The 27726-nt window shown below is 34.1% G+C and overlaps 3 protein-coding genes across 5 annotated transcripts; 1 reads left to right on the plus strand and 2 right to left on the minus strand.

Annotated features, from left to right (window-relative positions):
- Positions 1-2540: 2540 nt before the first annotated feature.
- LOC18597069 (cysteine-rich receptor-like protein kinase 29) lies at positions 2541-6990 on the minus strand. The gene is made up of 8 exons (XM_018122886.2): positions 6784-6990; positions 5845-6641; positions 4464-4583; positions 4175-4383; positions 3820-4030; positions 3481-3718; positions 3048-3198; positions 2541-2972 (listed from the first exon to the last, which is right to left on the minus strand). The coding sequence occupies exons 2-8, from the start codon at positions 6626-6628 to the stop codon at positions 2664-2666; spliced, it is 2022 nt and encodes a 673-aa protein (XP_017978375.2). The 5' UTR covers positions 6629-6641; positions 6784-6990; the 3' UTR covers positions 2541-2663.
- A 1821-nt stretch (positions 6991-8811) lies between these two features.
- LOC148762287 (cysteine-rich receptor-like protein kinase 15) lies at positions 8812-12805 on the minus strand. 3 transcript variants are annotated; one of them, XM_088807240.1, is made up of 8 exons: positions 11941-12803; positions 11040-11147; positions 10749-10960; positions 10371-10581; positions 10185-10250; positions 10013-10082; positions 9402-9552; positions 8812-9328 (listed from the first exon to the last, which is right to left on the minus strand). In XM_088807240.1, exons 1-8 carry the CDS (start codon positions 12704-12706, stop codon positions 9020-9022), a joined length of 1893 nt encoding a protein of 630 aa, XP_088663366.1. In that variant the 5' UTR covers positions 12707-12803; the 3' UTR covers positions 8812-9019. The 3 variants fall into 3 exon arrangements, with proteins under 3 accessions (XP_088663366.1, XP_088663365.1, XP_088663367.1); XM_088807239.1 differs by having other exon boundaries at positions 10013-10250; XM_088807241.1 differs by having other exon boundaries at positions 9162-9328; positions 9422-9552; positions 10013-10250; positions 11941-12805.
- Positions 12806-13235: 430 nt separating this feature from the next.
- LOC18597072 (cysteine-rich receptor-like protein kinase 26) lies at positions 13236-16410 on the plus strand. The gene is made up of 7 exons (XM_018122898.2): positions 13236-14326; positions 14626-14733; positions 14841-14938; positions 15043-15253; positions 15345-15582; positions 15765-15915; positions 16025-16410. Exons 1-7 carry the CDS (start codon positions 13501-13503, stop codon positions 16322-16324), a joined length of 1932 nt encoding a protein of 643 aa, XP_017978387.2. The 5' UTR covers positions 13236-13500; the 3' UTR covers positions 16325-16410.
- The last annotated feature ends 11316 nt before the right edge of the window (positions 16411-27726 follow it).

Genomic DNA, 27726 nt, shown 5'->3' on the forward strand with positions numbered 1-27726 from the left:
TTTACTAAAAAAACGTGAAGCTGAAGTACAAAAATAATTAGATGTATTTGCCAATAATAACTCTTCTTTATTGAGTATGTAATTGACTAATCTTTTGCTTTTCCTTTACTCTTTTTGAAAGCCCATTTGAGCTAGTACTACGCTATTGATATATTATATATTTTTTTCTTTTGCAATAATAATAATGTTATACGCTTGTTGCGTATTTATTCACATTTCATATTATTGTATATGGCCAAAAGGGAACTCTCAACTTTACATCAAGGAGATTAACTCTAACTTGATATGAAGGAGATTAATTCAACCCTTAAAATAAGTAAGCATAAGAGTTTGCGACCAATTTGTGAGTAATAAGCTAGGGTCAAGAAATGAGCGATAAAGCTTGAGGCCAATAGCATAACATCATTACAGCCAAATTATGAGTGATAAAGCTAGCGGCTGAAATATGAATAATCAATTATGGTCAAAGAATAAGTGATAAAGCTTGCGACCAATAGAAAAATATCATTGCAGCCAAAATATGAGTGGTAAAGCTTGCGGCTGAAGTAAGAATAATGAACTACGGTCAAAGAATGTGCGATAAAGCTTGCGACCAATAGTATAATATAATTACAACCAAAATATAAGCGATAAAGCTAGTGGTTGAATATGAATTTTTTTTAAACGTCAAATTGTAATTCATAAAGCAATGAAGAGTCAAGGTCATAGAAATATCATACATGAGTAGGAAGCAGGTTGTTTGGACCTTATTGTTCTCAATCAATAACTCTCCTGCTTGCATTTTTTTTTTGGAATATTCCTTTCTGAAAAGAATCTCTTCTTTCTCTACCTCTTCCTTAAATTGCATTCACTATTAAAATATTCCTTCTATCGAAGCTAGTAACTTCTTTTTGTCTGAGAACCGTATTATTGGTTCTTCGTTTTGCTTCCACCAAGGTAGCAAAAGTTGGAAGAGGTAAATTCTGCTAGTGTAGCCTACACTCGTCAAACATTTTTTGAATGCAAGCCGTCACCAACTCCTTCTCATCATGAGACTCTTATATGTCCAACACCCTTTCTCTAAAGTGTTGGATGTATTCCATGAGGTCTTCTCTGGACATTTGATATTCTCTTCCCAAATCAAGGAGATTAACCTTCTCTTGAGTAAAGAAAAAGAACTTCTCCCTGAACATCCGCATCAATTGCATTTTCTCCATTTCTTTCATTCCCCCTAGTGTTTGTACCTACAGGTGCACTCTCATTAAGGTGTACAGGTTGGGCTTGAAAAGTGGTGACAGTAAAGGATGCGAGTTGAGATATAGTATCCAGTGGAACTCTCCATCTTTTTCAGTAACAAGAAATTGTAGCGGTAAAAGTTTTACTTAATTCAATCACTTCTCCCCAGTGGAGTCCCCAAAATGTAAAAGGGGTTTTTGTGATAGGGAGAGAAAGCATTGCAAATAAGTAAAAGGATGCGCCGAAGGCGGTAGAGAGGAAGATTGGAACAGTTCTTGAAATATTGAGTGTAGTGGCAGGTAGAATAAAGTAAGAAGAGAATTAAAGAGTAAAACAGAATTAGAGAGAGAAGCTCTCAAGCTGAGAATGTGTTAACTCAGAAGGGGAGAGAAGAGCCCCCTTAAATGAATTGTGAAGCCCTATATATAGTGCTAAAAGTTACGGTTACTCAAGAATAGGATTTAATGCGCCTAATGAATGACATTATTATGAACATTAATGTGAGTAACCGTTACTGTAATTGAATGTAATAAGATTTGTTCTCAAGTAAAAGGTAATAAAAAATAGGTGTACAAGAATAGGTATAAGAGAAGAAGCCGTACGAGAATAGGTACAAAAGAAGAAGCTATACATGAATAGGTGTACATAAACAAGGTAAGAGGGTGAAACACTTGTACTTTAGGAAAGGGTAAAGAGGAAGACCTCTTAACTACCTCCATATTTGAGCCACTAAGCCAAACTCTCCGAAACATCCCAAGATGAAAGTAACCCATGAATCCTGCCACTTATTTTGAGTTACTTTCATTGTCACCCAAGTGAAGTGGTTATTCTATTCGAAGTAGCTATTCTACTTGTATTAGTTGTTCCATATGGAGTAGTGCTTTACTTATTCTAGTTGTTTTACTTTAAGTAGTACTCCACTTGTTCTGGTTGTTTTGCGTGAAGTAGCGCTTCACTTGTTCTAATTATTCTGCGTGAAGTAGCACTTCACTTGTTCAAGTTGTTCTCTGTACAATATTATGTTGTAACATAATTTTTTATAGTAATAGTATTAACTAAAATCAAGTATCTACAAACATCAGTGGAGTCTTAGGCATTAATATGAATATACGCCTGATAGAATTTACACATGATCCAAGTCCATTCTTATTTCTTTAGTTGGCAACTCTTCCTATACAAATTTGTTGTACTGATGAAATTTTGCAAAATTCATGACTTTGGATTCAGACTTTTTTGCAGGAAATCTCACCATCTCAGATAGCAGAGTAAACTTCTTGGTCTCAACAAGCTGCTTGGATACCCCATGTATGAAGATAAAGAATAGATAAAATGAAATAACATCTCCCATTGTTTTGTTGAAATAGTGTAGTAATCAATCACCCATTGTTTCATGTATCAAAAAAAGAAAGATGAAGAAATAAAGGAATATATATGCACCCACGAATCAATCATCGAGGCGACAAATTTGAAATTGTAACCTCATTAATAGAACGGTTTCTATCATTTGAAGTGGGCTCAGTTGGTTCTGCAACAACACGTCCAACAGAAAACGCAGGTTCTACTGGTCGAGGAAGTGTTATGGTCTCGCTTCCTAACATGACAACCACAGATGACATGCTGGGTCTGTCTGCTGGGTCTTCTTGCACGCATAATAGCCCAATATGGATGCATTTAAGCACCTCAGCAGCAACACACGACTGCACAAGGAGCTGATCCATTAGCTCCATTCCTTGACCTTTAGACCATAGTTTCCATGCCTACAATTGTTACGTAAAATTAGCATGGCAGAGATTTATCTAATCTTTGAAGAGAAAGTGAGGAAAAAAACGTACGAAAGTCAAGAGGCTTTCACCACGCTCTGAAACATGAAAACCGTTATTCCTTTTTCCACTTATGATTTCCAGCAAAAGGACTCCAAAACTGAAAACATCAGATTTGATAGAAAAGAGTCCTTCCATTGCATATTCGGGTGCCATGTATCCACTATTTAGTTTATAAGAAGTAACGAAAAAAAGATAAAAGATAGAATTAGATGATCCATTGAAAATTTTAGAAACAGAGAATCAATATTGAATATGAACATTCAACATTGTACTATTATGAATCAATTAGATGCCTCAGCGTTCAATTGTTTGCGGCTTGGTTGTAATCAAGAGGGCTGATATGTCAAAAATGCATAATAAAAAAAAAAATTGTCAAACTACAAAAGGTATATAACCCCATAAGCTTAAGAGGCAATGAGTTGGGAAGAATATGTAGACTTACTATGTTCCAACTACTCTATTCGTATTTACTTGATTTTGATCTCCACCAAAAATTCTTGCCATACCAAAGTCTGAAATTTTGGGATTCATCTCATGATCAAGTAAAACATTACTCGCTTTAAGATCTCTGTGGATAATTCTAAGACGAGAATCCTCGTGCAGATACATGACACCTCGAGAGATTCCTTTAATAATGCTGAATCGTTTTGGCCAGGAAAGTTCCACAGCCATGCTCGAATCTGATAACGGGCCACAAAAAAGCAGGGGGGGACCAATTAACTTTTTCACTCTTATTTCATTTACAAAGTAGTGTGGTTAGTTAAAGGTTGAAGGATCAAACCAAACAGGAAAACATCAAGGCTTCTGTTGGGCATGAATTCGTACACCAGCAACTTTTCGTTTTTCTCCAAGCAACATCCTAAGAGCCTCACCAGATTTCTATGCTGTAATTTGGCAATTAACATGACTTCATTCTTGAACTCAAGCAGCCCTTGACCGGAAGTTCTTGAGAGCCTTTTAACTGCAATTGCTTTACCATCTGCTAGTGTACCCTGAAAGAATTTATTAATTTATGTAAAATATCACATGTCGACTGCAAAATGTCTCATGACTCTGAAATATTAACATACTTTGTTTCACTCATATCAATCTCTAATCATGCATTAACTCATATAAAAATTCTTAACCATAATTACCTTGTATACAGGGCCAAATCCACCTTCTCCGAGCTTATTTTCATTACAAAAGTAATTTGTTGCAACATGTAAAATATCCAATTGAATCGAAGGAAATTCTTGAGATCTCGACACATTTTCTCTGTTAAAATTTTCGCTTGAGTGCTCATCGAGTATACTTCCTTGTACCAAGTCAAGTAATTGAACTTCTTGACTATTTTCGTTATCCTCTGTAATAAAATAAAATGTGATTCGCATAACAATATAACATAAATTTGTAATGCCAAGCCAAGGTTAATCCAATGCCTACCTTGAATGTTTCTCCTCCTCCATATGAAGAAACCACATGCAGAAAAGAGAGCCAGCCCAAGAGTCGCTGATAAACTCGCACCAAGCGGAATCCAGACTGATTTTTTTTGTTTATCTTCTTCTGATTAAGGGAACATATTCTCAATTGAGCTTATTGTTATCCATCAATCATAAGCACCCCTTAAGAGAGTCTTTCTTTACAAGACGACAGTGATAAAGAATGTGCACTTTTGTGTTTGCAAAAAATCACAAAGTGCTTGTGGATTAAATATAACGTTTTTCCTTTTTCATTAATTACTAAAGAAACACAACTGACCATCCGACATTATATTCTTTTTTCTTTCTCTTCAGTGGTAAAAGGAAAAAAATAGAAGTTGTGATAGAGAAAGAGATAGGAAGTGAGACACAGAATTTGCATTCGTTTATATTTAGTATCATGGTTCCACAAGGATGCATGTACAATAAAGAAGCTCTCTCTCATTAAAGAAAAAATGAAAGACATTGAGAATGTTCAAAAATGAAATAAAAGGAAAGGGAACAGAGTGCCTCTACATTGGAGCTGGGCTAATTAATTGAATTTTTCAAATATTCATAAAAATAACAACAACAATTATATTAAAAAATAAAAATCAACACTTTGAAAATATAAAAACTCTACAAAAAATGAACTGTTTGAGTGAAAAAAATATAAAAACTCAGCACGAGCAAATGCAATTTTTAATACTCTTTTCCTCTCATATATAACATTTGATTTTGACTTCACACAAAATATAAAAAAGTTTTAGTAAAATTTTTACTTTAATTTATTATAAATTTTCTGTCCCAGACTACCTTTAGCTTGAAAAAAGAGAAGAAATTAGGTAGTTATAGTTAAGGGGTAGTAAGGAAAAGTAAATGCGAGTTTTCTTTAACTTTGCAGAGTAGACATTAATTTGTAACAATTAAAGGTATATAAACTAATATATTTACAAGTCGGAGAGAGCATTAGATAAAAAAAATGATTAATTTGTTAATATGATCTTAAAAGAAATAATTACTCTTTTCATTTCAAATTAAATGTTTATTTTATTATTTTAAGATGTTTTAAAATAATATTTTCTTTTCAAAATTTTAAAAAACAAAACCGTTTTTTTCATTTTTTTTATTGAAACTCTAACTTGAAATCCTCTAACTTTTATGTCATCACAAGAGTAAAATTTGTTTAAAGAAAGAAGAAAAATACATCATTTTATCTCTAAAATAGAGTGCCATTTGAAAAATAGACATAAAATTAAAAATAGAAGAAGCAGTATAAATGTCATAATAAATTTTTATATTCTGTAGTCTATCCTTACTAACTGGAAATCCTGACCCAGAATTGAAAAAACACGTCGATTGCCTACCTTTCGTTGACTGGGGTGATTGCGGGGGCGGAACAGCAGGTGCAGCATCAAAAAACTTGGCTGACTCAAACCTTAAGTTACAGCTGGGTCTAAGAACCCGGCATCCCATCTGCCCAACGCAGCAACTCCCACTCCCTTCCGTTGCCGCTTCTAGACAATCATTGCAGTCTTGCTCCGATAAATCAGGAGTGCACTGCACAAGAGCGTACCAAATTTGGGCACCCAGAGATGAGTTACCTGTTGCATACTTGAGAAGAGCACCCCTTGCTGCTGCTACCCTACGCAGGTAATCCAACAACACCTGCAGTACACGAAGTATCTCCTCCGGATTACCTGCCACTGCAGACCTTGTGTTCAATAGACAAGCGCCAGGAGAAATTTCCAATCTTTTAGAGATGTTTCTGCTTGAGTAGCGTAACATACAAAACTCAGACCATCCAATGGCCTCTTTGTAGCGATGACAACGCTGCTTCATCTCAGAAACAGTGCCATTGAGACAACTAGTGCAATCATTTAGCTTAACATCTCCCCTACAAAGTGCAATGGCGTTGACTTCGCCAAATTTACTGTGAAAAAACCCATAATTCAATTTTGTAGTAGAGGAGATTTCGTTGAAGAGGCTATTCAGGTCGCGTTCGTAGGCACTATTAGCTGTGTAATTCCCTGTATCCGCTACGCATCTAGACTGGAAGAAAGGATCAACGGCAAAGGTAAGAGTAACAAGGTATGTGAGCACTGGAAAGGAGAAGATCAGAAACAGTATTCGTTTAAATACCGTTATCATTGTCTCTGCTGACCTGCGGTACAAAAAGAAATCGATCAGTAGTACTATCATATTGGAATTCACCTTCGAAACAGTAAATTGTTGAATAATTTTTTAAGGATGATCAGTTAAACGGAATACTACTATAATTTGGGAGAATTTAGAAAATAACAAACCTTTTGTTGTGAAAGCAAGAGTGAGGGCATGCACCAAAAACAAATTACAGAGAAAAATTCAGGGATCTTGAGGTTTTACCCAATATATGCCATCATCCTTCATCAGATTTAGCATAAAATTTTTCAGATATGTTGAAAAAATCAAGCAATTAACAGTGAATTATGTTCGCTAAAGGTGGCTATATTTCGTTGACCAGTCCTACCTTTGACTGACAAACTAAAGAAAGACAAAGTAGTCTATCTTTCCAGGAAACCACACTAGCCAGTTACTCGTATCTTTGTTAATATTATGTCTAGCATTTCGAGAAAACATATTTGAATTCCTTTTTTTTTCTCTTTTTGTTAATTGATTAATTTTGGTAAGCAACATTCTCCGCTTTCTATTACGATAAATGAAAAATCAAAATGAATAAATAATTAAAACGTAATATCAAATATAATAGTATAATTTATTTATATAAAAGTGGACTCATGCTTTTTATCATTTAAAAATTATATATTTTTATTTATAACTCTTCGACAATATTATTTTCCTTATATTCAATGTGCGTATTTTTTTTAATTTTAAAAACAAAAAAAGATAACAAAAGTAACAAATAGACATGTCAAAATGGGCCTAGCTCATTGAGTTGGCTCATTTTTTGTTGAATATGAGGTGTGTTAGGTTTGAAAATTTAAACTCATATTAGAACCAGGTCTACATGGGCCAGCCCATCATATCAGTGGACTGGAGTGGATTAGGCAGACCAGCTCTATGGGTCAGAAAAATATAATTTTAATTAATTTAATAATTTTATCTATTTAACTACATAAAATTAATAATTTAGTTACTAATTGTATTACTTATTTCATATATCTCAATATCTTCAATCTTTACTTGTCAAATTAATAATTTTACTTTAGATTAAAATTTATTATCTCTTTTTCTTTTATGGCAATGAATATTAGATAATAAATTGATAATGATTTAGATCTTGAGATATCATTACTGTTTAAATAAGATTTAAATATTTTGCTTGAGGATGAGGATTGAGGAGGATATAAATGAGTCTTGAAGTTTCTATTATTTGGTTATATACTTATATTTATGATATGGTAGTTTGTGTTAAAGATTTAAATTTTATTTATATAATTTATTTGTTTATTTATATTTGGTGTAATTTATTTGTTTGTAACATGTTTTTATTATTCAATTTATGGATTAAATCATAGAATAATTTTATTGATAGAAAATTTGTTAAGTAGAATTATAAAAATAATTTTTTAAAAAGAAAATAGGCTTGCTCAACCCAACCTATGGACTAGTAAGAGGTGGGCTGAACTGAGATTTTGATGACTCAGGTAAAAAATGAGCTAGCCCGACCCAACCAATAGTTGAACATTCTACCCAACCATGTAATCGTAAAAATGAGAAAGTGCTGGGAATTTCTAACATGAAATTTCCTTGAATTGCATGGGCGTGATGCCAATAGTTGAACATTCTACCCAATTTTTTTTTTCCAAGCCAATCAAAGATTTCATTAGAATTAATTAATACGTACCAAAAAAAAAGCCTAAAGACCATAGGTACAACAACTGCAAGCGACAGATGAAAAGCACTCTCTGTTGCAAAGAACATAAACAAAAGAATATGAAATGTAAACAAAAATAAATAAAAAATAAAACACATAAATTACTTCATCTTCAAAATTAATGACTACGGTCATAAAATTTTTTATCAAGAATTTTACTAACGAATAATCTAAAATTAATTATTGTTATGACTATTTATAATAAAAATTATTATATATTAATGCACGTGAGAATATTTTTAAAAAATAGTACCTTAATAAACGCACTTAATTTGAACCAAAAGATATAGATAAGATCAAACCTTATGAAGATATAGTATATTCTTGAATGTGCTACCCACATAAATTACAGGTCCACTTAATCTGGGCAAGAAGTGAAGGCTGGTGAAAGCCCATGATCCAGGTCCATTCTTATTTCTTTAGTTGGCAACTCGCCTTATGCAAATTTGTTGTGCTGATAAAATTGTTGCAAAATTCATTACATTGGATTCAGAATTTTCTTTTTTGTTGGAAAGCTCACCATCTCAGAGAGCATAGTAAACTTCTTGGTCTCAACAAGCTGTTTGGATCCTCATCTATGAAGATAAAGAACAGATAAAATGAAATATCATGTCCCATTGTTTTGTTGAAATAATGCAGTAATTATGGATACATCCACTAATCAATCATCGAGGTGACAATTTTGAAATTGTAACGTCATTAACAGAACAGATTATATCATTTGAAGTGGGTTGAGTTGGTTCTTCAATAACTCTGCCAACAAAAAATGCAGGTACTGTCGGTCGAGGAAGTCTTATGGTCTCGCTTTCCAAAATGACAATCACAGATGTCAGGCTGGGTCTGACTGCTGGGTCTTCTTGCACGCATAATAGCCCAATATTGATGCATTTAAGCACCTCAACGGCCACACATGACTGCGCCAGGTGCAGATCCAAAAGCTCCATTCCTTGACCTTTAGACCATAGTTTCCATGCCTACAATTGTTACTTTAAATTAGCATGACGGATTCATCTAATCTTTGAACAGAAAAAGAGGATAAGAACGTACAAAAGTCAAGAGGCTTTCACCATGCTCTGAAACATGAAAACCATTGTTCTTTTTTCCACTTATGATCTCTAGCAAAAGGACTCCAAAACTAAAAACATCAGATTTGATAGAAAAAAGTCCTTCCCTTGCATATTCAGGTGCCATGTATCCACTGTTTCAGTTCATAAAAAGCAATGAAAAAAAGATAAAATATAGAATTAGATTATCCATAGAAAATTTTAGAAACAGAGAATCAATATTAAATATGAACATTCAACGTTGTACTATTATGAATCAATTAGATGGCTTAGTGTTGAACTGTGTGTGGCTTGGTTGTAATTAAGAAAGATGATATGTCAAAAAAAAAAAAATCCTGGAATGATATTGACAAAAATTCAAAAAGGAAATAAAAGAAAACGGAAGATAGAGTGCCCCTAAATTGAAGGCGGGCTAATTAATTGTATTTTGCATATATTCATAAACATAAGAACAATGATGATATTAATTGAAGGAGTGATTACAAGAGGGATGATATGTCAAAAATGAATAATAAAAAAAATGGTCAAACTAGAAAAGGTATGTAACCCCATAAGCTTAAGAGGCAATGAGTTGGGAAAAAGATGAAGACTTACCGTGTTCCAACTAATCTACTTGTATTTGCTTGATTTTGATCTCCATCAAAAATTCTTGCCATGCCAAAGTCTGAAATTTTGGGATTCATCTCATGATCAAGTAAAACATTACTTGCTTTAAGATCTCTATGGATAATTCTAAGACGAGAATCTTCATGCAAATACATGATACCTCGAGCAATTCCTTTTATAATATTAAATCGTTTTTGCCAAGACAATTGCGCAGCCATACTTGGATCTGATGAAGGCCCAAAAAGAAAAAAGGAACAGCAAAAACAATGACAAGTTAACTTTTTCACCCTTATTTCATTTACAGGATTGTGTTGTTAGTCAAAGGTTCAAGGTTGAAGAATCAAACCAAACAGGAAAACGTCAAGGCTTCTGTTGGGCATGAATTCATATACCAGCAACTTTTCGTTTTTCTCCAAGCAGCATCCTAAGAGCCTCACTAGATTTCTATGTTGTAATCTAGCAATTGACATGACTTCATTCTTGAACTCAACCAGCCCTTGGTGGGAAGTTCTTGAGAGCCTTTTGACTGCAATTTCTTGACCATCTGCTAGTGTACCCTGGTAGAATTTATTAATTTATCTAACATACCACAATTCAACTGAAAAATGTCTCCAGACTCTGAAATATTAACGTACTTTCTTCACTTGTATCAGGCTCATATTATATTACACAAGTAACTTATGCATCAAACATTAACTAGTACTAAAATTCCTAACTTAGTTACCTTGTAAACAGGGCCAAATCCACCCTTCCCTAGCTTATTTTCGTCAGAAAAGTGATTTGTCGCTGCATGTAAAATATGCAATTGAAAGGAAGGAATTAGCTTCTGAGATCCCGCCCCTTTTTCTCCGCTAGAATCCTCGCTTGTATGCTCATTGCGAAATCTTCCCTCTACCAAGTCAAGTAATTGAACTTCTTGGCTAATTTCTTTATCCTCTGTAATAAAACATAATGTGATTGGCATAACAATATTACACTAATTTGTAATGCCGGGCAGGATTAATCCAGTGCATACCTTGAAAGTTTCTCCTCCTCCATATGAAGAAACCACCAGCAGAAAATAGAGCTAGCCCAAGAGTTACTGATAAACTCGCACCAAGCGGAATCCAGATTGATTTTTTATCTGATTAAGGGTACATATTCTCAAGTCAACTCATTGTAATCCTCATGAAAATGGGGACAGAGTAGTTTGATAAGAAGGCAGTTTTCAATCCATTGCTGAGCAAAACAGTTTTCAATCCATTATTTTTAATACATCTTTAATCAGTATTTATGAGTATAAGTTCCACAAGTCAATAGGTGCATCTATAAAAAAAATTCTTGAAAGATAATGAAAAAATTCAAAAAGGAAATCAAAGAAAAGGGAAAGATAGAGTGCCCCTAAATTGAAGGTGGGCTAATTAATTGTACTTTGCATATATTCATAACATAAGAACAATACTGATATTAATATGAACGTAGGTAACCATAATCTTTTAGTATTTAAATTGAATTTAGACTTTAATTTATTAAAATATCTCTTTTCTAAACTGTCCTTAACTTGAAAAAAGAGAAAACTAAAGAAATCAGTTGTTTATAGTTAAGGGATAATAAAGGACTTTTTTTTTTCTTTTTTGTATAAGCCAAGTCATTGTATTGATAATAAGGAAAAGAAAGAACGATTTTTCTTCGACTTTTTCAAATGAAACATTTACAAGACAAGTTAAATAAAAGCAAGAGGGAGGGCATGCATGAAAAAAAAAATTATTATAAAGAAAAATTCAGCTATCTTGAAAAATCCAGCATGAAAAACAAAATCCATTAATTTTTTTGGTAATTTGATTATTTTTGCTGAGAAAAATTAATTTTCCACATTCTAGAGATTCAAGATGTGAAACAACGAATAATGATAAGCGTCAAGGAGTGATTGTTTTTACCTTGAGGTTCCGCTGTGATCCGGTAAAAAGGGTACAATTCATATCTGATGTTACAGCTCTGAAGCATAACTCTGCCTCCTGGTTTTCCAAGGCAGCATATTGGAAGTAAAGAAACAGCTGTTTGAAGGCAGTTATAACAACTGGACACAGATAAATCCGTTGTGCATTGAGCCAGTGTGTAAAGCTTTGGAAAACTGTTGAAATCGGCTTCTTCAGTAGCAAACTTTCGTCCTGACTGATCATTAGCAGCCTGCCCGGCTATTCCTTTTGTCGTGTTTTCAAGCAACGCCATGAATCCGTCTGGTGTTGAAACATTACCGGTATTGAACGTATACAGAACAAATTCCATTTTCCATTGGGAGAAGAAAGACCGGTCGGAGTAACGTATGGTGCACTCGTCATAGAAAATCACAGCCGTTTTCTGGTCGGGGCAAAGTAGAACTATCTCGCCGGCGGCTGTGTTAACGCATTCTTGACAGATATCTTGGGTGACATCGCCACGGCAAAGAAAGAGGCCATAAACAATATCCGAAGGGTCTTGGCCAACCTCGAGGTTGTAGAATCCACTTTCAACAGTAGAGTTGGATTGAAGAGATGATAGAATGAAATTGAGGTTTCTCTGATAAGTGCTATTCCGAGTGTAAGTAGTTGTCCCTGCAGATGGGCAGTTGGCATTTAAGAAATTAACTGCTGCTTCACTGTTCAGACAGAACAAGCCTAGGAAGATGTAAAATGAAAGGGTCACGGAGATATGAAACGAAACCATGGTAATGATCAGCTCTTTCTATTCTTTTAGTATTGGAAAAGGGGTTTAAGTAAGCACTTGCTTCTTCTGGGTGGATAAACGTCAAGAACATACACACGTAGTTGGTGACTAATTTTACTATATATCATACATAAACTGTTGAGAAAATAATAATCTCTTTTTATAAAAACGAGCAAATAAAATAACAAGAGGTTAATGATAGTAGTATTAATTAGGCTTTTCAAAAAAAAATTAGTAGTATTAATTTGGCTAAATTATAAGAAAAGGCCAAGTTAACACCATTGAATTAATGCAGAAGACTTTAAATTTTATACCCACAATCGGGGTGGGAATGTCAAGGACTTGTAATGCTTGTACAAAATAAAGAGAGAGACAGAATATGGTCAATTTTTACCCAAAGTCAGAGTAGTACCCAGCGTAGACAGGGAGATTAATTCATGAGTGACGAGTCTCATTTCTTTCGATTAGTATTAGCACCTTTTATTGTTTTAATTGACATAAGTTATTTTTTAAGGCACTTGAAATAAATCTTTAGAACAGATCAGTGTTGTAAATATTTCCTCTGTCTTCAGTAATTACATCCCCTCAACTCCATACTTGGACAATTTTCTATACCATCTTAGTTCCTTTTGACAAGCAATTAATCTTCCTATTCAGCAAATCCTGACACAAAATCATCCAGTCTCCATTTGAGGAGCACTGTCCATTTAAATGCCAAAGCTCTGAAAATCATATCTCCAACGAGCTTGTAAGAAGCACAAGCAGCAGGAACCCTGTACTCCTCAGGCAGGGCAATGGATTGCTCACGGCAGTTTTTCTTCTCTTCTTTAATTGTTACATTCTTTCTTAGTCTTACCGTTGCCCAACAACAGCGTTTCTACTATTTCTGTTTAGAAACAAGTGGCAGTTTCACCAGAAGCAGCACTTACGAGGCAAACCTCAATCGCGTGCTGTCATCTTTCTCCTCGAACACAGAAAATGATTATGGGTTCTACAATATCTCATCTGGCCAAGGCTCCGATGCAGCTAACGCAATCGCACTTTGCAGAGGAGATGTTAATTCGGGTGATTGCCTCGACTGCATCAATAACGCAGCCACTGAGCTTAGAAATCTCTGTGCCAATGAGAACGAAGCAATTATCGGGTATGAAAAGTGCTTGTTGCGCTACACAAATCGCTCCATCTTTGGTGTTGCGGAAACCAATCCTTCTTTCTACATGTGGAATGTAAACAATGTCACGGATCTGGATGCTTTTAATCAGGCCCTGATTGCTTTGATGGATAACCTAAGCACTAAGGCTTCATCAGGCACTTCCCGTAGCAAGTTTGCAATGGGTAGTGCAGAAGTTGCAGCTTCCCAAACAATATATGCACTTGTTCAATGCACTCCGGATTTGACCGGGCCGGCATGCAGCTCTTGCTTGTCTCAGGCTATTGCACTTCTTCCGAGCTGCTGTAATAGTAAACAAGGAGGCATGGTGTTTGGGCCTAGCTGCAATTTAAGATTTGATATTATACGCTTCTATAATCTTGCCACTCCTGATACACCATTTCGACGGCGATCAACACCAGCACCCCCACTTTCTCTCCCGCCCTCGATGCATAACACAAAAAAAAAAGGTACCCTGTCTGCTTTGTTTTGTTTTGTTTCTTTGATAGGGTACAGCCAAAACTCAAGTTTTTGTTTAGGGGTTGTTTCTTTTGAGGTTGCTGCCAATTTCTTTTTGAGCAGCTTGTTTTTATTCAAGAATTTCTCTATCTTGAAAATTTTCCTTTCGTAGAAAACAGGGGAAGAAGGTTCTCCAAATTAATTAATGAAAGGATACTTTCATATTCTTTTGCTGAAGCAATTGCTAGAGTAGTTCCAAAGTTCACTATTTCAGCACTCGGACAGAAAGTTCATTTTTGAAATTTTGCAGGAAAATGGATTATCATCATAACCGTCTCGGCTGCTGCTTTTGCGGTGCTTCTCATCTCCAGCTGCATCTTCTTTTTAAGGGTGAAAAAGTCAAAGGCGAAAGCTGAAAGTAAGTAAAATAATCGGTTTATTGTGGTGTTTTTTTTTGGTTTACTTGCTCTTTTCCTTTTGAAACCTCGTTGAATGAATTTAGTTTGTGATGAATCGGAAATGCAGAGTCCTTGCAATATGATTTCAGCACCATTAGAGCTGCAACAGATGACTTTTCTGACGCAAATAAGCTCGGACAAGGTGGATTTGGTGCAGTTTATAAGGTAAGATACAAATGATCATTCATAAGAAATAAAAATGATAGGTAAGATGCATCAAACGATAAGTTCAAGTAGCTTATACATGATTCAATCTGATATCTTCTCAGGGCACAATTGGCAGTGAAGAATTAATAGCAGTTAAAAGGCTGACTACAAATTCTGGACAAGGAGATCTAGAATTCAAAAACGAGGTTCAGTTAGTGGCCAAGCTTCAGCACAAGAATTTGGTTAGGCTCCAAGGTTTCTGCCTGGAAGGAAATGAAAGGCTACTCATCTATGAGTTTGTGCCTAACGCAAGCCTGGATCAATTCTTATTTGGTATGTTATATCAGTGTATTGTACAAGCATAAACTAACACTCTAACATCCTCAATTTATTGTTTCACTAATTCGGATTTATGGTGATGCAGATCCAGTTAGGCGTGCATATTTGGACTGGGAAAGACGACACAAAATCATTAGAGGCATTGCTCAAGGACTTCTCTACCTTCATGAAGATTCTCGACTCCAAATTATTCATTGTAATCTCAAAGCTAGCAACATATTATTAGATGCAGAATTAAATCCTAAAATTTCAGATTTTGGCATGGCAAGATTGTGTGCACTTGATCAAACTCAAAGTGTTACTAGTAGAATTGAGGGAACAAAGTAAGTACTAAAATGATCACATTTGTTAAACTGCCCTCCATCATGCAAATAACAAAATCATCAATTAGCTGAAACTTGATCCTTAGATAAATCAAATGATTCAAATATTCGATTAGTCATGTGTACCATGTTTTTTTAATTTTCTCAAAAGGTAAACTAATTTTTTTTGTATGGACTTGCAGTGGATACATGGCACCTGAATATGCATTGCATGGTCAATTTTCCATCAAGTCTGATGTTTTTAGTTTTGGTGTACTACTTTTGGAGATTTTATGTGGTCAAAAAAATAGTGCTTTTTGTGTCGGGGAGAATGTAGAAGATCTTCTAAGCTATGTAAGTATTAATATCCTTTGTCCCTTCATACGAGATTAACTCATTGAAATTTATTCAAAGCATTTCAAGAATGTACTCTTTGATAATTAACGTGAATTGAATCCTGCAGGCCTGGAGAAATTGGAAGGATGGGACAGCATTGAAACTTGTAGATCCCATTTTGGGGGAAGCTCCAAGAACGGAAGTGATGAGATGCATCCACATTGGGCTGCTTTGTGTTCAAGAAATTGCAGCCGAGAGACCAAACATGGCTTCAGTGGTTCTGATGCTTACTAGCCACTCTGTCACTCTCCCACCACTCTCAGAACCTGCATTTTTCATGCACAGCAACACTCAATTAGATATTTTGTGGTCGCAAGACTTAAATTCAGGGGCAACAGAATCCACTCAATCCAGAAATGAAGGCTAAAGACCGCATAATTCGATTGTATTTTCCTAGTGATGAGCAAGTTGGTGTCTTAATGATTTATCACAATTTCTTTTTTGTTTTTGGTATATATGGGAAGTGTCAGGGGAAGAGGAGATTTTAACGCTAAACCTCGACTTTCTTAAAAAAGTTATCAACCGTTAGATAAGCTTGAATTGTTAATGCTGCATAATTTTTAATTACAAAAAAAAAAAAGTAAAATAGGAGGGTTGGACTGCCAAAAAGGACAAGACAATGCTTTCATGGACATAAGTAAAATAATGAATTATAAAGATGAACAACATAAGACAGAACCAAACAAAGTAGTTGCCGCTGTCTCAGAAAATCAGGTTTCAATTACTCTGCAATCAAGATAGCAAGCAGGTCAAATTTGTAAGCATTTTTGTGTCAAAATTCAGTATATGTTATAATTTCCTCTCTCTTCAGTTTGAGCTGATTACCCTTGGACCATCCTTTCAATGTGTTAAATATTCTGGGGTTAATCAAATCTCTAAGTTATAAATTAATATAAACTATCAGGGCAAGTTCTCTACCACCAAGAAATTGCCAGCTCTCACGAATAATCTCACCAGATTTTAAGTTACGCACTAGCTCGTGCTTAGCCAAATCAACCAAACCAAAAAAGTTTGAGATCTTCTTTGTTTGACTTGCAATATGCCAGAAACTTCTTTGTTCTTTCCTTATTCATGCAGAAGGAAATAAACTTGAAGTTTCATATATCGCTTTTGCTCTTCCACCACTCCCATCTCAATCAACTAACCTTTCTTTTTTACTTTTTCGTTCTGAATCTGCTTTTGATCTTCAAGATAATGTGTAAACCAAGAAGCCTTCCAGCAATTTCTTATGAAAGAAATTTATGATTAACCCAAATTCAAATTTTCAACAAATCTTCCTGTAAAGGGGGTTCTTATGATAGGGAGAGGAAGCGTTGCAAACAAGTAAAAGGATGTGCCAGAGGCGACAAAGAGGAAGATTGGAGCAGTTCCTGAAGTACTGAGTACTGTAGCAGGTGGAAGACAATAAAAAGAGACTTAGAGAGACTTAAAAGATAATTAGAGAGAGAAGCTCTCAAGCTGGAAAGGGAGAGAAGAGCCCCTCTAAATGAATTGTGAGGCTTTATATATAGTGCTAAAAGTAGTGGTTATTCAAAAATAGGCTTTAATGCGCCTAATGAGTGACATTATTATGAAAAATATTAATGTGAGTAACCGTTATTGTAATTAGATGTAATAAGACTTGTTATCAAATAAAAGGTAATTAGAAAAGAGGTGTACAAGAATAAGTACAAAAGAAGAAGCTATACGAGAATAGGTATACAAAAACACGGTAAAAAAGTGAAACACTTGTACTTCAGGAAAAGGTTAAGAAGAAAACCTTTTAACTAACTCCATATATGAGCCATCAAGCCAAACTCTTTGAAACATCCAAAGATGAAAGTAATCCATGAACCCTGCCACTTATTCTGAGTTACTTTCACTGTCATCCAAGTGAAGTGGTTATTCTATTCAAAGTAGTTGTTCTACTTGTATTAGTTGTTCCATATGGAGAATGTTCTACTTATTCTAGTTATTCTACGTTAAGTAGCACTACACTTATTCTAATTGTTCTGCATGAAGTAGCGCTTAACTTGTTTTAGTTATTCTGCATAAAGTAGCACTTCACTTGTTCTGGTTGTTCTCTATACAACATTATGTTGTAACATAATTCTTTCAAGAATATGTATTAACCAAAATCAAGTATCTACATTTTGCCCCCTACATAAGAATCATTATTAAAAAAAATTCTTATGCATTAATTTAAAATGTAAAAAAAGTTTTATTTTGTACTATAATATATCGTATTGTATCACTTGGAGTAGTAATGCCTTGGACTGTACTACTTTAGACAGTAACACCTTAGCCAATAATGCTTTAGGTAATAACACGTTACTGCCTTGTGTAAGGTGTAATACTAATTTTTTTTTGTAATGTCAATATCTTTTATAATATTTGATTGATTATGCAATAATATTTAATATCTTTTGTAATATTTGATTGCATCTTTTTTTTAATGTCAATATCTTTTGTAATATTTTATTGATTATGTAATAATATGTAATATCTTTTTCATAAAAAACTTTGATTCTATTTGGCTTATAAATATTAAGTTACTATGAACAATTTTCTTCATTCATATTCAAATTTAAGAGCAAAGTCGATTCTTTTGTTAATCTTTTCAAATTTCAGAGTAAAGTTGATTCTTTTGCGAATATTTTCAAGTAAGTACGTTTTTCTTTCTCTTGTAATTTATTGTTTTATTTTTTATTTTTTTTACTTTTATTTTTATGAATTTCTCTTATTCGTTATCCTCTGCATGAAATTTTTTTTTAAATTGGAATATGAGAAAAGGAAAATTTTCATGCATAAGGTGAAATTTTTTTTTATATGTATATATATATGTTCAAGATATAATTATTAAACACACGAAACTGAAAATATTATTTTCTTATTAGATATAAATAAAATTCCTATAAAATTAGATTATCTTAGACTCTTGTTTTTTTTTTGTTTATTTCAAGAATTTTCTAACCCAAAAGTAGTGTTTATTAAATATATATATATATATATATATTTATACGTGTACCTTTGGATGGGAACCTTCTAATACATTACAGAAGATTAAAATAGAAGAAACTTAGCTTTTGATGGGCAATTTTTTTTTTTAATATGTAAGCAAAAAAAAAAATGAAGACTTAGCTAGCCAAACCAAAGTTGAAAAAGATGAGTAAACAATTAGCCTAGTTTCATAAAGCATTTAAGTGTCTATTCTTTTGTTTGCTCACCGTACAAACTTGTGTTATTTTTTTTTTGTATGTATAACTTGACTTTGACTTTTGGTATTGGCTTCTCTTTTGGCGCAGCAAGTGTTATTTTCTTTTGCTTGTGTTATTTTACGTGAGCTTTTTTTTTTTTTAACTGAAAGCTAACATGATGTAGCCTAATGTAGCCTTAAAAAATTGAATAAAAGAAGTAAACAAATGCTGAAGTAAACGGAGCAAACAAAGGCTGATTAACTTGTCAGAAAAATATTTTTATTTGTTGACGGCAAAAAGCTGCAAGTTATAATTTATTTTTTTATATAAAAAGCACGGTTTTTTTATTTATTAGCAGCCACAGCTGCCAGCTGCAGATTGTTTTTATATATATATGATATGACGGTTTTTTTTACTTTGGAGGCGGCAAAAGCTGCAAACCAATTTTTTTTTTTTTATAAAGAAGATGGCTTTACTTTGGAGCTCGCAGTACGTGCCGCGAGCTCTTTTGAATAGGGCTCGCGGTGTGCCGCGAGATGCTTCCATTAGAGCTCGCGGTACATGCCGCGAGCTGCTTTAATTTGAGAGATTTTTTTTTTAAAAAATTTATTAATAATAATTTTTTTAATTGACTTTTTTTTGGGTGTTATAATTTATTATTTTATTTTAAAATATAGTTTTTGATAGAAAAAATATTAAAATAAAAAAAATAAATAAAGATTGAAGTGAAAGAAGCAAAAAAAAGTTCGTCCATGTCAGCTTTTGATAAAAGGATAAAAACTAAAACAACTAATAAATAAATAAACAAAAGGTTGCACATGTCCAACCTTCGTTTCTCCTCTTATTTATTAGCAGCACAAGCTGCGTTTCTTGTCTTATTTATTGGAGCATGCGGCATACACCTCGAGTTTTTTTTTTTTAAACTCGCGGTTTATGCCGCGAGTTATTATTATTATTATTATTTTTATTTTTTTATAATTTTTAATTATTATATTATTTTTATTTAAAGTTGTAAATTTTTATAAGTTTTATTTATTTATTATATATTTATATTGCATATATAAAAATAATAATATCAAAATCTATAATTTTGATAAGTTTTATTGTTTTACTTTGTGGTTGTGATTTTTTTTATGCATAATAAATAAGTAAAAATAAAAAATTATTACATATGTATACTTATCTCTTTTTTCATGATCATGTTTGTAGGCAGCTTTTTCCATCATCCTCTATGCCTAGGACGTGTGTCCCTTCGAAGATTAATTATGATGAGCCTGGAAAGACTGCAACAAGAAAGAAAACCACTGCACATAAAAGGAAGAATAGTGATTCCAAATTAGTTACTCCCAAGAAAATTAGAGTAGGAAAGAGTGGTGAAGTTCCTCCTGTTCTTGAAAATTGGGAAGATGAAATTATTAGAGAAAGAGAAGAAGATCGTTTTTGAGAAGAAGTTCGTGCCAGACAAGTTGACGAACATCCCTCTGAGCTTGTTGGATATGATTGGAATCCTCTATGCTTAGAAGCACCTCCTCATAAAAGAAGTGGTATTCCAAGACAATCTATTCTGAAGTTCAGGTTTGAACGTGGTGAGTTTCCCTTTTCTACTACTAAGTTAGGCTCCAATTCTCAATTTGTTCATGGTTGGGATGAGTGGGTAACTAAGGTGTTGAAGAATCCTTCTTATGTTAAACTTCTCTCTTCTACTGGAATACTTGATGCTATACGTATCACTTCCAAGCTCAATATTCGTAGAAAAAAAAAGATGGATGTATGGTGTGCTATTATTGCGAGGTGGAGCACGTTTTCTCATACTATGATTACTGCATGGGGGGAATTTACCTTCACTCTGGAAGATGTATGTATTCTCTTGGAACTTCCTTGCATAGGAAAGCATGATTTTCACTCTATTAAGCTCTGTGAAGAAGATAAAGGTATTCAAGACTTTTTCCTTGATCTACTTAAGAGTCTAAGTAAAACTTCGAAGGTTACACGATTCTCCAATTAGATAGGGGTTTTTTTATTAAAAGTTCAATCCTAAGAGAATTGAAATTGGTTCTCTTGAGAACCCAGACCATAAGTATGAGCTAGTAGCTTTAATAATTTTTTGGTTGGCACGACACGTACTTTCAGGGTGTCCAGATGATGGTATCTCTTCAGTAGTTGTTCCTTTAGCAATAAAAATTGTTAAAGGAATACGTTTTCCTCTTACTCCACTATATATTTCATCATTTTTTTTTAGGGAGAATCAACTACAAGAGTTGAACTCAATTCAATTGAAGAGGAAGAAACTTTTGAAGTAAAGATTGAGGAGAAATCATGTGACTCTGAACGTAGTGATGAATTTGATGATGAATCCATTGATGTTGATAAAGCTGAAGTTGAGGATGGGCCAACCCCTTTTGATGATTTCATTGATTTGGATGTTTTATTTCCAAATCATGTTCAGAGCTCTACCACGAACCAGGTATAAACATATTACTATGTTACTCCAATTGATGTTGTTCCATTCTTTTTTTTTTATTAAGATCGTTTTTACTCCCCAAGCTATTCGAGATGAGGTTGTTCCTGACACTAAGACTATTCCTGCTGGTGAAGTTGTTCCTAAGGCTACTCCAAATGTTGAGGTTATTCAAGATGTTAGAGTTGATACTGATGATGTTAGAGCTATTCCAATGACTCCTCACGCTTATTCCTCCCCAGTGCTAGAACACAGAGATACAAGTAGTGCTTCTGGCACTCAAGTAGCACATACTGAACAAAGTGGTAAGAAAGTTGACTTCCATGGTTTTCAAGTTTCACTGGAATATGTGGCATACTTAGAGCAAATTTTCAATATAGAAGGAGAGTTTTTGAGTACCTCTTTTGTAAAGAACGTAGACGTCATTTGCTTAATGATGGAGGTATTAAATAGAGCTTTAGTCATTTCCCATGCTCCACTAATGAGTACTTTACCAAAGGAATTATAATAGACGTTACAGGATTTCGATGATGCTTATAACTTTGGATTCAAGCTTGATTGCCTCAATGATTGTATATCTAAAGCCAAGATTTTTCTCAACAAGTCTTCCTTGGAGAATGAGTTAGAAGACATTACAGTGAAGATAGTTTTACTGAAAAACGTGAAGTTGAAGTACAAGAACAATTAGATGTATTTGCCAATAATAACTCTTCTCTATGGAGTATGTAATTGACTAGTCTTTCGCTTTTCCTTTACTTTTTTTGAAAGCTCATTTGAGCTGGTACTTCGCTATTGATATGCCATATTTCCTTTTCTTTTGCAATAATAATAATGATATACGCTTGTTATGTATTTATTCACATTTCATATTATTGTATGTGGCTAAAAGGGAACTTTTAACTTTACATCAAGGAGATTAACTCTAACTTGATATGAAGGTGATTAATTCAACTCTTAAAATAAGTAAACGTAATAGCTGCGGCCAATTTGTGGGTAATAAGCTAGGGCCAAAAAATGAGCGATAAAGCTAGCGGCTAATAGCATAACATCATTACAGCCAAATTATGAGCGATAAAGCTAGCGGCTGGAATATAAATAATAAACTATGGTAAAAGAATAAGCGATAAAGCTTGCGACCAATAGAAAAATATCATTGCAGCCAAAATATGAGCGGTAAAGCTTGCGACTGAAGTAAAAATGATGAACTATGATCAAAGAATAAGTGATAAAGCTTGCAACTAATAGTATAATATAATTATAGCCAAAATATAAACAAGAAAGCTAGCAGCTGAATATGATTTTTTTTTTGTTATGTCAAATTACAATTCATAAAGCAATGAAGAGTTAAAGTCATAGAAATATCATACATGAGCAAGAAGCGGGTTGTTCTGGGCCCTGTTGTTCTCAATCAATAACTCTTCTGCTTGCATTTTCTTGTGAAATATTCACTTTTGAAAAAGATCTCTTCTTTCTTTACCTCCTCCTTAAATTGCATTCATTGTTGGAGTATTCCTTTTATCAAAGCGAATAGCTCCCTTTTGTTTGAGAACCGTATTATTGGTTCTTCGTGCCGTTTCCACTAAGGTAGCAAAAGTTGGAAGAGGTAAGTGTAGCCTGCACTCGTCAAACTTTTTTTTTTTGAATGTAAACCGTCACCAGCTCTTTCTCATCATGAGACTCTTGTATATCCAACACCTTTTCTTTAAAATGTTGGATGTATTCCATGAGGTCTTCTCTGGACTTTTGATATTCTCCTCCCATATCAAGGAGATTAACCTTTTTGAGTAGAAAGGAAAAACTTCTCCCCAAACATCCACATCAATTGCATTTTTTCCATTTTTTTCATTCCCCTTAGTGTTTGTAACTAGAAGAGTGACTTCATCAGGTGCACTCTCATTAAGGTGTATAGGTTGGGCTTGAAAAATGGTGGGAGTGAAGGATGCAAGTTGAGATATGGTCTCCAACATCCGCCTATTGTTGTCTTCCAACATTTGCATTTTCTCTCAAGAAGCCTCAATCATTTTCATCAGCTTTTGGATGTAGGTAGAAATAGATGCATCTTGGTTACTAAAGGAACTGTCTATTTCTTCCAATAATGCAAAGTTTTTCTAGTAAGCTTTTACTTAATGCAATCACTCCTCCCCAATGGAGTCACCAAAATGTAAAAGGGGTTTTTATGACAGGGAGAGAAAGTGTTGTAAACAAGAAAAAGGATGCGTCAGAGGCGACAGAAAGGAAGATTGGAGTAGTTCCTGAAGTACTGAGTGCTGTGGCAGGTGGAAGACAATAAGAAGAGACTTAGAGAGACTTAGAAGATAATTAGAGAGAGAATTTAGAGAGAGAAGCTCTCAAGCTGGAAAGGGAGAGAAGAGCCCTTCTAAATGAATTGTGAAGCTCTATATATAGTGCTAAAAGTGACGGTTACTCAAGAATAAGCTTTAATGCGCCTAATGAATGACATTATTATGAAGAACATTAATGTGAGTAACCGTTACTGTAATTGGATGTAATAAGACTTGTTCTCAAGTAAAAGGTAATAGAAAAGAGGTGTACAAGAATAGGTACAAGAGAAGAACTGTACGAGAATAGGTATACAAGAACAAGGTAAGAGAGTGAAACACTTGTACTTCTGAAAAAGGTTAAGAAGAAGACCTCTTAATTACCTCCATATCTGAGCCACCAAATCAAACTCTCTGAAATATCCCAAGATGAAAGTAACCCATAAACTCTGTCACTTATTCTGAGTTACTTTCACTCTCATCCAAGTGAAGTGATTATTCTATTCAAAGTAGCTGTTCTACTTGTATTAGTTGTTCCATATGGAGTAATGTTCTACTTATTTTAGTTATTCTGCATTAAGTAGCACTACACTTGTTTTAGTTATTTTGCGTGAAGTAGAGCTTCACTTGTTCTAGTTATTCTGCATGAAGTAACACTTTACTTGTTCTGGTTGTTCTCTGTACAACATTATGTTGTAACATAATTTTTTCGAGAATAGGTATTAACCAAAATCAAGTATCTACACTTCCAAATCAGTGTTTGAGACCTTAAATTAGTATACCAGGCTACTGCTTAGACCGATTTCGAATAGAGCAAGCCAATGCTCAATTAGTCTGTGCAAGAACAATGATACATTACCAACCAACTATCAGAAAGTAACTTTTAAAAGGCTTGTGGACCAAAACGTCTACATCTTCTTGATGTGTTTAAACTTAACCACACATTAACAATCCTTTCCAATTTATTTTTTTATATTTTATTTTTATGGTTTGACAATTCGATATTTACATTTACTCATTCATGTTATGATTATGGTCACTTTCATTGATAACCCAATATTTTCCTTCCAATCAGACTATGGATTAGGCTGAATATTTCTTTTCTGATTAACAATATTTCTTTTCTGTTTTTGGGTTTAGGCTGAATATCTGTCAGCTAAAACTGTGAAGCTGAAGATAGAGAAAAACACAAGCACAAGGCAGATTTTGATGGAAGGTATTGGTCATGATCTGTTTTCGTTTCCTCTCTTCTCCATTAGTCTTAGGCTTGGCAATGCTACCATACAGTCAGTTGTTGAATAATTGTTTTAAAGATGCGTTAAATGATATAATACATTAATTTAAGAGCATTTAAAAAGAAAAAAAGAAAACAAACCTTTTATTATGAAAGCAAGAGTGAGGGCATGCATGAAAAACAAATTATAGAGAAAATTTATGGGATCTTGAGGTTCTACCCAATATATGCTACCATCCTTCATCAGATTTGGCATAAAATTTTTCAGATATCTTTAAAAAATCAACCAATGAATATTGATATTTAATTTGTGCCCTGAATGTGGTTGTATTTCGGTGACCGGTCCTACCATTGACTGACAAACTAAAGAAGGGATAAAGCAGTCTCTTTCCAGGAACCCACACTAGTCACTCAAATCTCTGTCAATATTATCACTAACATATTAAGCAGATTAATGCGTAAATGTTCAATTTCTTCTGATGCTCAGGTTAGGGTGATGCCAACAATAGTCTTAATCCAAAAGATTTGAGACTATGGATGGCATACTAGCACCGATGTTAATAAAACTGCCTTTGAAAGAAAAAAATATAATCACTAACATTCGGAGAAAAAGATATTTTTGGGCAAGAGAAATTTTCCGGGCTCCAGAGATTCTAGTTATGAAAGCAACCAATAGTATTAAGCTTAATGTAAAGTGCTGGAAATATCTAAGATGATATACTTCAATTGCATGGCATGATGCCAATAGTTGAATATTCTAGCTAATAATCTATACTAATAAATTTATTGGGAGGTAGTTGATGTCTCCATACCCAAAAAGAAATAAAAAAGGGGGAGGTGCTTTGGGTTTGTGACGTACAGGCACGTGGAGATGCTAGGAGGGCGGTATGAAAGCTTAATGGTGTGTGCTTACTCAACGACAAAATAAGTGTGAATCCTGCGAGGCACGACCCAAGGAACTCCTTTTAGAAAAGAAAGATTGATGGGGATAAGTGGGGAATATAAAGGAGTAGACCTGGAATTTGGAAAGGTGAAGGAGTTAATCTTCACTAAAGAAACGCCACAGCCATTTAAAAAAGCAGAAAGGAACTTGGGTGGTCCTGGGGAAATAGGTCAGACGTCATCTCCTTGGGTCCATGCTGGTGTGATTAGTCACGATATTTGGATTTATTGAACCAAAAACTAAAATGCCATAACAAATCTTGAACTAAAGTGGAAAAGGACACCTCTTGACATAAAGAGATTAGCTTTGATGAAAAAGAAATCCTCTACACCTACAAAAGAGAAGCGAGTGCTCAAAAAGCTAATGGCAGAACTAGACAAGAAGATCAAGCCCCTACACAAAAATCTTTCGGCAAACAAAAGATTTTGTTATATAAAACGCAAACAAAAGATAACTAAAATTAAAATATCTAAATTATACTTTATCTTCTAAATTAATAATTCTAGTTATAATTTTTTTTGGTCAAGGATTTTTTTAATGAGAAATTTAAGAATAACTATTAATTATACAAGTATTTTGTTCAATATGTACTAAAAATGATCAGATTAATTAATTATATATGTTTAATATATATGATAATGTTTTCTTAAAATAACACCTTAGTAAGTGCAATTAATTTTTAATCAAATGATATAAGATAAAAGATCAAATGTTACAAATATATACTAAGAATGTGCTACCCACATAAATTAGAAAGGATGATGACGAACAAGCTCCTCTTATAATTGGAGTTTAACTCATAAAACATTTTTGGTTTTCAGATTTTTGTGAATTATTCGAAGACAAGAATCCTCATGCATGTAGATGCATAATGCCATGAGCAATGAGCAATATTCTGTAGTATTGTAGTAACGAGTCATCTGTGCTGGGGAAGCAAATATATTAGGGCTTGACCCAATTCACTTAGCTGGGCCTGGCCATGGAAGAGAAGGCCGTTTACCTGAGACATGCTGGCCTCTCTCAACAATCAAAATCAATGCAATCCCATACATAGAGTTAGGCAGTACTAACTGGTAAGAACTGAATTCAACAAAAGCAATCCCGGAGATGATAAATCAATTATGCCAGATAAATAAAACTCATAGCTTAGCATATTCACAGATTGGGCACAAGAAAAACATTTTTCAACTAATCTCTCCTATCCCTGAGAAGAACATCAGTCAGTAAGTATATTACTATACCAGGCTTGTAGTCTGATTCTGATGTTTTTCTCTTCTTTTTGCTAGGAGGTAGGGGGCAAAACCCCAAATAGCAGGACCTGAGGTTCAGACCTGCAGGAATCAGGACCATCCCTCCCTTGAAATGGGTTTGGGCGTAGACAAAACCAACCAGGCCAAGGCCCATTGATTAATTCTGGTGCTCAGTTAAATCTAATTAGCTAGTTTTACTTCAATTCCCTTGGTCATCAATATTCTGCCCTGGTATGCACGACAATTGCGAGAGGCTGCTGACTTTTGTAATCATCTTTGAATATCCAATATATCATCAATCATAAAGGAACTTAAATACTAGTATCTGGTTTAAGTTTACCAAATATCTAATCACCTGTAATTTCACATACTCTGTGCTTTGCTTTCCGCTGGTATATGATAAGCGAGAACAGGGATTCCTATTCGTCA

The sequence above is a fragment of the Theobroma cacao genome, chromosome 6 (genome assembly GCF_053813885.1).
Source record: "Theobroma cacao isolate CCN51 chromosome 6, ASM5381388v1, whole genome shotgun sequence".
Taxonomy (NCBI): domain Eukaryota; kingdom Viridiplantae; phylum Streptophyta; class Magnoliopsida; order Malvales; family Malvaceae; genus Theobroma; species Theobroma cacao.

Excerpts from the sequence above, each read along its gene's own strand:
- LOC18597069 (XM_018122886.2), bottom strand. The coding sequence starts at position 6,628 with ATGATAACGGTATTTAAACGAATACTGTTTCTGATCTTCTCCTTTCCA. Across the intron at positions 4,031-4,174 it reads GATTTGGCCCTGTATACAAG|GGTACACTAGCAGATGGTAA; the intron begins GTAATTATGGTT and ends AAATTCTTTCAG. Across the intron at positions 2,973-3,047 it reads GTGAAAGCCTCTTGACTTTC|GCATGGAAACTATGGTCTAA; the intron begins GTACGTTTTTTT and ends TAACAATTGTAG.
- LOC148762287 (XM_088807239.1), bottom strand. The coding sequence starts at position 12,706 with ATGGTTTCGTTTCATATCTCCGTGACCCTTTCATTTTACATCTTCCTA. Across the intron at positions 10,251-10,370 it reads CCTTGACGTTTTCCTGTTTG|ATCCAAGTATGGCTGCGCAA; the intron begins GTTTGATTCTTC and ends GGCCTTCATCAG. Across the intron at positions 9,553-10,012 it reads AGTAGATTAGTTGGAACACG|TGGATACATGGCACCTGAAT; the intron begins GTAAGTCTTCAT and ends GAACTGAAACAG.
- LOC18597072 (XM_018122898.2), top strand. The coding sequence starts at position 13,501 with ATGGATTGCTCACGGCAGTTTTTCTTCTCTTCTTTAATTGTTACATTC. Across the intron at positions 15,254-15,344 it reads CCTGGATCAATTCTTATTTG|ATCCAGTTAGGCGTGCATAT; the intron begins GTATGTTATATC and ends ATGGTGATGCAG. Across the intron at positions 15,916-16,024 it reads TAGAAGATCTTCTAAGCTAT|GCCTGGAGAAATTGGAAGGA; the intron begins GTAAGTATTAAT and ends TGAATCCTGCAG.